This window comes from Lissotriton vulgaris, chromosome 3_1 (assembly GCF_964263255.1).
Source record: "Lissotriton vulgaris chromosome 3_1, aLisVul1.2, whole genome shotgun sequence".
NCBI lineage: Eukaryota > Metazoa > Chordata > Amphibia > Caudata > Salamandridae > Lissotriton > Lissotriton vulgaris.
In genome coordinates, this window is record NC_141689.1 from 522044769 (window position 1) to 522055204 (window position 10436).

A 10436-nucleotide genomic window follows, 5' to 3' on the forward strand; every position below is an offset into this window, starting at 1 on the left:
GTCCATCTTCTGTCTGTGTGGAGAAAAATGGTGCGTGTTAAAAAATCAGCCTTCATCAGTTGTGCCAAAAAGTGCAGCAAGACAACCTTCCCTGGAAAAAGGGACATTTTTTTTAACTTTAACGTAGACAGTCACAAATTACATTGTTTTCACATGTCTTCATTCCTAGACCAAATACTAGTGACTAGTGAGTGCTTTATTCTAAGATTCTTAAATGTACTTTGTAGGTGGAACATCTGGTGGCGGGGCCAGTGTGGTGGTGGTGCTCGACACGGAGGCGGAGGGCAATTCATCAGGGGAGGAGGCGGCGGCGGCGGCTGTGAGAGTTGAGACGGTGGTGGCGGCCAGAGGTAAGCTCTTATATATTCCTTACTTATTGAGATTGAAGACTAGCTGGGAAGGCAAGAATATGAGATGCATGGCTGGGTGAATGATGAAGCAATGATGGGTGGAAGGACAACAGCCTGGGTGGGTGACACAGAAACTGTATGTGTCCATATACCTGGATCATGCTACTATCTGACTCTTAGATAGCATATGTGTATCTAGAGCAGGGGTACTCATAGTACGGCCCGCGGGCCGGTGGTGGCCCGGCAAGCCTTCCTTGGCGGTGCGCAGACCTTGCAGACAATCACTGCTCCCCCGGCCCCCACAGAGCAGAGGCTTTTTTGTATTTCACCTGTTAGCGCCCCTGCATCTCCACTCTGACAATCACTGCTCCCCCGGCCCCCACAGAGCAGAGTGGAGATGCAAGGCCACAAAGAGGTGAAATAGAACAAAGCCTCTGCTCTGTGGGGCCGGGCAAGCAGTGATTGTCAGGGTGGAGAAGCAGGGGCGCTAAAACAAACAAAGCCTCAATAATATGTTAATGGTCTTTTAAAGACCTGTTAAGTACTTTGGTGTTGTTGTCTGTGTGTGCGCGTTGAGGAAGCGGTCTCAACCCGGGCTGAAGGCTGACACAGATAGACACACACACAGTGAGATGACAGAGGGAGAGGGAGGGCAGGAGGGAGAGAGAGATGGAGGGAGGGCAGGAGGGACAGCAGGAGGGAGAGAGATGTATGTAAATGCTGGGTCTGGTGGCTCAGTGGATGAGGGCATCTGCTGCAGGGACCTGTGTGCAACCTCATGGTCACAAGTTATCGTTTTGCTTTAGCCCCGCCCCCTCTGACTCCGCCCCCACCAGTGCGGCCCTCGGCCCCAAACTACACTGTAAATGTAGCCCCTGAGAGAAAGTTTGTGAGTACCCATGATCTAGAGAGAGTAGATGGTCAGTGGATGAACTAAGTGTAACTTTGAAGAGCATGTAACACTGCACCCGCACGTCCGTTCCAGTGTAGGAAAGGCAAGGAAAAGAACTTTTAATTTTGTCCAAATACTACCATAAATAGTAGCAGTAGTTTGTATTGCAAGCACTGCATAGATCCGGTTATTATGGTGGCCACTCCCTACCTCTCTTAATAAGTTTAGTAGTACTCAGTCATTCATGTGTGGATGTATCACTGCCTGTCACTCAATAAAAAGCAAAGCACCTAAAGTCATCCCATATATAAGCAAAAACATCCCATGTGAAGTGATAGATAATCAGATTATTTATCTTCTTCAATTTTCCATTTCTAGTACTCATTTCCACTGTAGGGTGAAAGTTAAATTAATTAAGCAGTAGCCCTTGAGTTGTAACAGAGTATTCTCAGTGCCACCCGTAATAGAAAAGTAAGAGATTCACCACCTGCATGTACTGGACGGGTACAGTAACGCAACGGCAACGCAAGTCTAGGTCACTCCTCATGGCGTGCGTCTCTTTTTCTCGGGTGCAAGTTTACCGCGCTGGCATTATGCCGGCTTGCAGAAAATAACGTACCAATTTTCCAAAACAAGAGACAAGAAGAAGAATAAGACTGGTGTACTTTCATAGTCGACTCCAATGGAAGTCCACAGTGCTCATAGAATTTGTTCCTTAAACTCCCACTAATGTTAGAGCAAGGATGAAGAAGTGTGAGGTTAGATAGATACTGGCCTCAATAGTTATGTAATGCGCTTGCAAGTTGCTAGTTGTACTGCAGCACACATTTCTGCTGAATGATTGAGTTAATCTTAAAGAGCATTGGTTACAGACTATGTCTTTCTTTCTTCATATAGGTTCTCCTTCCAAACGAACAAGGAGGAAGGAGCTGGCTAGAGCGGCCCGGCAACGGAGAATCGAGGCCACTGTTGCGGAATATCGGCGGCTGGTGGCCCTGGAGGACGAGGAAAGTGTGCGGTCGACAACAACGACAACGTCGTCTGCATCGGCCTCCGTGGCCCCACCGGCTGCCACCCAGCACAGTGGTCCACCGAGACTGAGCCGGGCTGCCAAAGGCAAACGCCACCGCCGAGCAGCAAGGCCAACAGCTGCTTCTCACAGGCCTTGCACCTGCAAGGCAGTGAAGGCACGCCTGCGCCGCACTACCCTGATGGTGTCCCGCCTTCAGCAGGAGCTCGCCTTGCTCCGCGAGGAGCATGATGCCCTGGCCCAAAAAGTTAACAGCATCCACCCATAGTGTCCCTTGCCCCTTTTTTAGAGACTTTTGGGGGGTGGGAATTGGGAGTTGGGTTTTTGGGGACTTTTGAAGGACAATCGTTGGGGTTAGGGAGGGTCTTGCGGGAGATTATTTTGTTAGGGATATAAATATACTTTTTCAAACTTTATCTGAGCATACCTGTTTTTTACTGCTTGCCTGGTGGGTGGGGGTTTAACGTTGACTGTTTTCCTGAAAGTTTAGTTCCATTTTCTTCCTTTAAGTGTAAATGCCCAAATGTTTTCAACACTAAGTGCCTCTCACAGACTAAGTGAAGTGAATCCAAGAGTCCTAGGACTTTAGTAGTACTACCTTCAGTCTCTCGTCTCTCGTACTAATACTCCATTATACCCCCAAACCACCAAACGCTTATCTTACCTGTAATTTGTGTTTGAAAGTAGGGCTAGGCCCAGGGCTGGCTCCACGGGAAACACCGAATAACGTTGGCAATCTTGGTCGGATAAAATTTCCTCATAGCGGTGGTACTAGTGGTGTGACACAGTGGCAGTTGCATGCCTATGAAAAAAAAGAAAATGAAATCTGGTTTGTCCTCCTGAGCAATTCAACGGTACAACTGAGAATATAGCAGGTGACAGAAGTACAGTAGAGCAGTGCCACATTGTAGCCTAACAAATGGTAAAGTATAACTACTAATTCGGTTGAAGTTCTTTCACATTAGCAATGGTTCTTTGTCAAGCAGAGTAAGAATATATCATCGACAACTGTGGAAAGAAAGAATGCGACAGTACAGGGCCTGTGTGGAATTATTGATAACTATATTCAACATAAGGTCTCTGTAGCCAGATACCCGAGAGCCTTGCTGGTCACTATAAATCCATTCACAACAACACTCAATGGGGTTGGTCTGGAAGGTGTCACGTTTACTCCCCGTGATCCAGTCGATGCAAATATGGTTCCACCTCCAAATGTCACCAACACCCAGAAGTGTAAACACAGGGTGTTCGAGGCATTAGGCGAGGGAGAAAAATAACAAACTAAAATAAAAAATGTGGGATGGGTAAAGGTAGGGTCAGCAGGGAAAGGATACCTGTAAGAGAAGACAAGACAGGCATCAGTGAAGTGATGTCCTAACATACAAGGGTACTCTCATATAGTCTCACTAAATAGTCTGCAAGTCTCCCGCCTACTCATGGGAAATGTAGTTTCATAGTACGGTAGGCGCTTAGGGGCTGCGTAACCTGACAGAAGGTATAGTAGATAGAAAAGGAGAAATTGCTTTTTTTCTAGGTGTCCCCTCACTCACCAGGGTTGCCCCTTGGTGACATGCTTCATCATTGGGGCCATCCCAGTCCTCTACGGCCTGGGGCGTGCTGCGACTTGCGAATTACGTAGGAGCACTTACAAATGACTATGTGTGGTGCAGATAGTGGAGTGGACTAAGTGATGTGTTAAGGGATCAATGTAGAAGCCGAGAGAGAGCAAAGAAATGCAGTCACAGTCAGAGAAAAAGGCAAGGGATACTGTATCTATGTGGTTGTAGTGGTCCTGTTGGAAGTGGTAAGTAAGTTGCCCGCAGAAAAAAAATCCTCCTATTAGCGGCACTCCTCCATTGCAGCCGACGCTTCGTCCACCGATGTTGGTCACCAGAAGACACCCTGTCCACTGCCTGCCTGATGCTGAATTGTGGCTCGCTACTGTGAAGCCTGACTCCATCCTTTTTTCCCCATTGCAGAGACTGAAACCCGGCCTGTAATTATTCAACGAAAAACAGGAAGTGATATAATATTACAACACCACTGATAAATAAATATAAGGTATGTAGGCTGTGGAGTGCAAAAAGTCACAATTTGTTTTTCCTAGTAGACAGACAGTACAATGTTTTTGAAAGTGCGTACTCTGAGTCACCTTTTGAAGGATAAATAAGTATGGGCAAATTAATGTAGCGGATCTTGCCCCTCAAGCTAGGTGTACTGTAAACTGTGTTTTAGAACAAAAATAGATCTTCCTAGCAGTGCTCCCACCCAAAAAACGAGGCCTAGCAGAAAACTGGAGACAAAACTTACTTTGAAAGTAAAAGTAGGCCGAAGTACCCTAATTACCCATTACCCCCCGTGGATTGCATTCAAACCACTTGCAAGCAACCAAGCAAAAGTAGCCATAGCCAGCATCGCTCCAAGACTCGAAATCCCCCCCACTCAAACACATGCAATAGAAATACTGCTAACCCTAACGAACCCTAAGTTAAGAATAGTGGCAAAGGCTTTCTTTAACTATGCCAAATCCCCCCTTTCCCACCATGGATTTTCTTCAAATGACTTGCAACCAAAATTACACATTCTCACGAGTGCTCTAAGACCCCAGAACTCAGTTTGAAAAATCTAGAACACCCCGATACACATGCAATCCTGCTGCTAGGGCTAACCCTAACGAACCCTAAGTTACAAAAAGTGCCAAAACTAAAGGCTTTTCCGCGCGGATTTTGTCCCAACCACTTCTACCTGGTATTAGACCTTCCCAGGAATGCCCCAAGACCCGGCAACCCACCCGCCAAGAAGCATAACACCCCCAAACAGGCCAAAAGCAAAATCTCATACTTGCAATATTTCTGGGCCTTCGGTCCAAACGCGCTGCGTAGCTAGGCCATAAGTCGGGGTTGGCACGACGGATTTCCTGAAAAGCAAATGCAATCAAGATTAGAGTGTCCCAGCAGTGCTCCCAGACCACGAAACTCACCCAGAAACACCAGGAAGCCCCCCAAACAGGCCCCCGAAAACGCTACATAGAGCAAAATGTCAGAAATAGCCCAAAAAAAAATCGGCCTGGATTTAGTCCCAACCACTTCTACCCGGTATTAGACCTTCCCAGGAATGCCCCAAGACCCGGCAACCCACCCGCCAAGAAGTATAACACCCCCAAACAGGCCAAAAGCAAACTCTCATACTTGCAATATTTCTGGGCCTTCGGTCCAAACGCGCTGCGTAGCTGGGCCATAAGTCGGGGTTGGCACGACGGATTTCCTGAAAAGCAAATGCAATCAAGATTAGAGTGTCCCAGCAATGCTCCCAGACCACGAAACTCACCCACAAACAGACGGAACCCCCCCTAAGAGCACCTCAAAGGCAAGCAAGTCATCAAAAACACAAAAAATTTTCCGCCTGGGATTTGGTCCAAAACACTTTTATCCGGTATTAGAGCTTCCCAGCAATGGCCCCAGAGCCGTCAACCCAGGAGAAAACGAGTAGAAGACCCCCAAACAGCCAAAGAGCAAAAGTACAAAAATGGGGACTTAGTCAATTTTTCACAAATTTCCCAAATCACTCCGCGCGCGCTCTGCAGCTAGGCCCTAAGTCCCCTCTGCCACCATGGATTTGCTTCAAACCTCTTGCAAAGTAAAGTAGATATAGCCAGCAGTGCTCCCAGACCACGAAACTCACCCAGAAACACCAGGAAGCCCCCCAAACAGGCCCCCGAAAACGCTACATAGAGCAAAATGTCAGAAATAGCCCAAAAAAAAATCGGCCTGGATTTAGTCCCAACCACTTCTACCCGGTATTAGACCTTCCCAGGAATGCCCCAAGACCCGGCAACCCACCCGCCAAGAAGCATAACACCCCCAAACAGGCCAAAAGCAAAATCTCATACTTGCAATATTTCTGGGCCTTCGGTCCAAACGCGCTGCGTAGCTAGGCCATAAGTCGGGGTTGGCACGACGGATTTCCTGAAAAGCAAATGCAATCAAGATTAGAGTGTCCCAGCAGTGCTCCCAGACCACGAAACTCACCCAGAAACACCAGGAAGCCCCCCAAACAGGCCCCCGAAAACGCTACATAGAGCAAAATGTCAGAAATAGCCCAAAAAAAAATCGGCCTGGATTTAGTCCCAACCACTTCTACCCGGTATTAGACCTTCCCAGGAATGCCCCAAGACCCGGCAACCCACCCGCCAAGAAGTATAACACCCCCAAACAGGCCAAAAGCAAACTCTCATACTTGCAATATTTCTGGGCCTTCGGTCCAAACGCGCTGCGTAGCTGGGCCATAAGTCGGGGTTGGCACGACGGATTTCCTGAAAAGCAAATGCAATCAAGATTAGAGTGTCCCAGCAATGCTCCCAGACCACGAAACTCACCCACAAACAGACGGAACCCCCCCTAAGAGCACCTCAAAGGCAAGCAAGTCATCAAAAACACAAAAAATGTTCCGCCTGGAATTTGGTCCAAAACACTTTTATCCGGTATTAGAGCTTCCCAGCAATGGCCCCAGAGCCGTCAACCCAGGAGAAAACGAGTAGAAGACCCCCAAACAGCCAAAGAGCAAAAGTACAAAAATGGGGACTTAGTCAATTTTTCACAAATTTCCCAAATCACTCCGCGCGCGCTCTGCAGCTAGGCCCTAAGTCCCCTCTGCCACCATGGATTTGCTTCAAACCTCTTGCAAAGTAAAGTAGATATAGCCAGCAGTGCTCCCAGACCACGAAACTCACCCAGAAACACCAGGAAGCCCCCCAAACAGGCCCCCGAAAACGCTACATAGAGCAAAATGTCTGAAATAGCCCAAAAAAAAATCGGCCTGGATTTAGTCCCAACCACTTCTACCCGGTATTAGACCTTCCCAGGAATGCCCCAAGACCCGGCAACCCACCCGCCAAGAAGCATAACACCCCCAAACAGGACAAAAGCAAAATCTCATACTTGCAATATTTCTGGGCCTTCGGTCCAAACGCGCTGCGTAGCTAGGCCATAAGTCGGGGTTGGCACGACGGATTTCCTGAAAAGCAAATGCAATCAAGATTAGAGTGTCCCAGCAATGCTCTCAGACCATGAAACTCACCCACAAACAGACGGAACCCCCCCTAAGAGCACCTCAAAGGCAAGCAAGTCATCAAAAACACAAAAAAATTTCCGCCTCGGATTTGGCACAAACCACTTTTAGTGCTTCCCAGCAATGGCCCCAGACCCGTCAACTCACCTGCAAAGAGGTAGAACAACACCCCCACAAGTGCTGAGTCTTTCTTCATTGGGCGTAAACCAGCCCTCTGCTTTGATGGAAATAGGAGTCTGGAGGAGGAGGATAGAGGAGCATGTTCTTCTGAACTTGTGAACCTGAGGAATGCAGACTGCGGCACCTTCAAATAAATTAGCAAACAAGTGAAGACAGTTCTGCTGATGGGCTTGTCTTTGTGATTATCTGATTAAAGTTTGAATTATATTAACTGTGCACAACAAAGAAAGACAGACACACAGGAATAAAAGTGAATAAGGATGAAAAAGAAAGTTATTGATTCGTTGTCTCATTTTCAGGGCTCGAAGTCGGAATCACGGTCCAGGAATAAGAATAAGGCTTCGTCATCATACTCTGCGAATTCAGCCCGGGTGAGGTCAGTGCCACCTGACAGAGTAGAAATTCCCTCATCTATGGTGCTGGCCACCTCCTCTTCATCCGGCACGCTCTCTCGTACTCTTATATCTGGTGGTATGAGGTGCTGATTCATCTTGATCATTGTTAACCTCTCCACATTTTTGGGCGAGAGGCGGCTCCGTTTGGGAGTTACAATCCCACCAGCCGCACTGAAAACCCGTTCAGAAGACACACTTGCGAGTGGGCAAGACAAGTAGTTTAAAGCCAGGTTGGTGAGCTGTGGCCACAATTCTTTTTTCCCATGCCAATACGCCAATGGGTCAGAATTAACATAGACCTCTGTGGAGTCATTCAGATAGTCCTTCACCATCGACTCAAGGTCCTCCTCCAAGGTTCCTCCACTTTGCGTAGCTCTTGCTGTGCCACTGACCTTTTGAGAACCAAACCCACGCAGAGCTAGCCAATCCTCTTCAGCCTCCAATGTTTCTGCTGTCTTTCGTGCAGATGATGCGGTTGCCGGTGTCTTTAACGGCTGAGAGGTCACTTGTGCCACAGCCACAGGTGCAGAAGTGGATTGTTTTGACTGGGGATGGCCTGCTGATGTACTGCCATTTCCTTCAATTTCCAGCCGTTCTGTTTCAAACTTCTTGACTGACAAGGCTAGCCAACGTTTGTACTTTGTAACATCTTCATCAGCAAAAGGAAAGAATGCTCTGCCTGCCAGCGCCTTTTTGTAGCGTGGATCCAGAATAGTAGCACAAATGTAATGCTGTTCTGAGTGGATCTTTTGAAGACGTTCATCACCTTGTAGGAGCTCTAATAATTTCTCAGCCAGAAGCAAAGAGTCTTTCTTTTTGTCATCTTTTCGAAACACAGAACACACCTCCTTCAGTTGGTCCTCCAGCATGTACAACAATGGGATAGCTTTTCCCAAATTAGAGTCCTCCTTGCTGACTGCACGTGTGAAGACCTCAAAAGGACGAAGCATGCGTGTTAGGCTTTCAACTATGTTCCATTGCGGCCCACCCATCCTCAGCTCCTCTATACCCTCTTTCAAGAAATATTGATCGAGTTGCGTATACTGCTCATACAGACGCTCAAGCATGTAGAAGGTTGAGTTCCAACGTGTTACCACCTCCTGGATGAGTGCTTTCACTGGCATTTGACTTTGATATAGCATGCTCCTCAGCTGCTTGCGGGCCTTAAAAGAATGCCTGAAATGCTTGCATATTTTTCGGCAGTTCTCCAATACACTGTACGCTGCACTGCGTTTATTACCCAAGAATTTTTGGACAACCAGGTTTATACAGTGCGCCAAACACGGCACTCTGAAATAGTAACCGTCCCTCATGGCCTTAACTATATTGGAGCCATTGTCTGTGGAAACATAACCAACCTTGCGTTTTAGTGGGGACAGACAGTTAAGGACCTTTGTGTTAAAGACATCCAAAATGTTTTCTGCTGTGTGACGTTTCTCCAAACCAAACATGGCTAGTGTTGCATGTTTCCGAGCACCTTTAAAAACAATGTTAGTGTCAACACCTGAGTTTAGCTTTGCTTTAGCCCCTGAAAAAGAGACCCAGTGTGCAGTGATGCACATGTAATCAGCGCCTGCGCCACTGGTCCACATGTCTGTTGTCAGATGTATAGTGTGAACAGCACTCTTCTGCAAAGCTGCCCCAATCACCTTCAGAACATCTTCATGTAGTGCTGGAACCGCAACTCGGGCAAAATAGAACCGGCTAGGAACCTTCCATTTAGGGCAGAGCGCTGTCACTAATTCTAGAAAACCAACCCCTTCTACAAAAGAAAAAGGGAGAAGGTCCAGAGCTAGCATTTTAGCCAGCTTAGTGTTATACAGACGGGTCATTGGGTGGTTGCGTTCATATTGCGCTTCTGTAAACAACATCTTTTTAATGTTGCCCTGGACCAATGATTTACGGGATGATGATGATCTCTTCGACCCAGTTACGCTCGCTGATGAACTTTTCCGCATTGATGTCTCACTCTCTCCCACACTCTTAGTGTGGCTCCCATGGGGTGTGCTGCTGACATGGGAACTGGGTGTAAGTGAAGTGTTTGAATCGTCTTCTACCTCGTCATCAGCAGATGACAAATCAACGTTTTCATTACGTGCAATTCCGGCTTTCTTGACCGCCTCTAGGTGCGGAAACCATTCGACAGGGTGCCTTCTCTCAAGATGACCTCTCTGGCCTCCGGTACCATAGTTAGAACCAAGCTTACCACGACTAAATCGAAGCTTACAAAGGCTACAAATGGCTACGTTTTCCTTTTTTGGGCAAACACTAAAGAAGTCCCAAACTGGAGACTTGAAATGTCTTCGGGGGCCGGAGGAGGCAGCGATACTGGTGGTGGTGGTCCTGCTGCTAATGACAGATGAAGTGGAGGATGTGGATTGCCGAACTTCAGTACGTTTTGCACTTTCACCACCACGAATTGAGGTCGAGGACGAGGCGGGTACCTTCTTGCGAAGAAATATGGAAGCGGTAGGTTTTGGTGTACTACTTAACTCCAAATCTAATGATTCCATTTCCATTGC

The 10436-nt window shown here is 47.5% G+C and overlaps 1 protein-coding gene across 1 annotated transcript; it reads left to right on the forward strand.

Annotated features, from left to right (window-relative positions):
- Positions 1–214: 214 nt before the first annotated feature.
- On the forward strand, positions 215–3073 carry LOC147726722 (uncharacterized). The gene is made up of 2 exons (XM_086962975.1): positions 215–350; positions 2140–3073. The coding sequence occupies exons 1-2, from the start codon at positions 215–217 to the stop codon at positions 2538–2540; spliced, it is 537 nt and encodes a 178-aa protein (XP_086819101.1). The 3' UTR covers positions 2541–3073.
- Positions 3074–10436: the final 7363 nt, after the last annotated feature.

Bases quoted from the DNA above. Each gene is read 5' to 3' on its own strand.
- LOC147726722 (XM_086962975.1), top strand. From the start codon at position 215: ATGTACTTTGTAGGTGGAACATCTGGTGGCGGGGCCAGTGTGGTGGTG. The intron at 351-2,139 runs GTAAGCTCTTAT...TTCTTCATATAG, and splicing joins GACGGTGGTGGCGGCCAGAG to GTTCTCCTTCCAAACGAACA.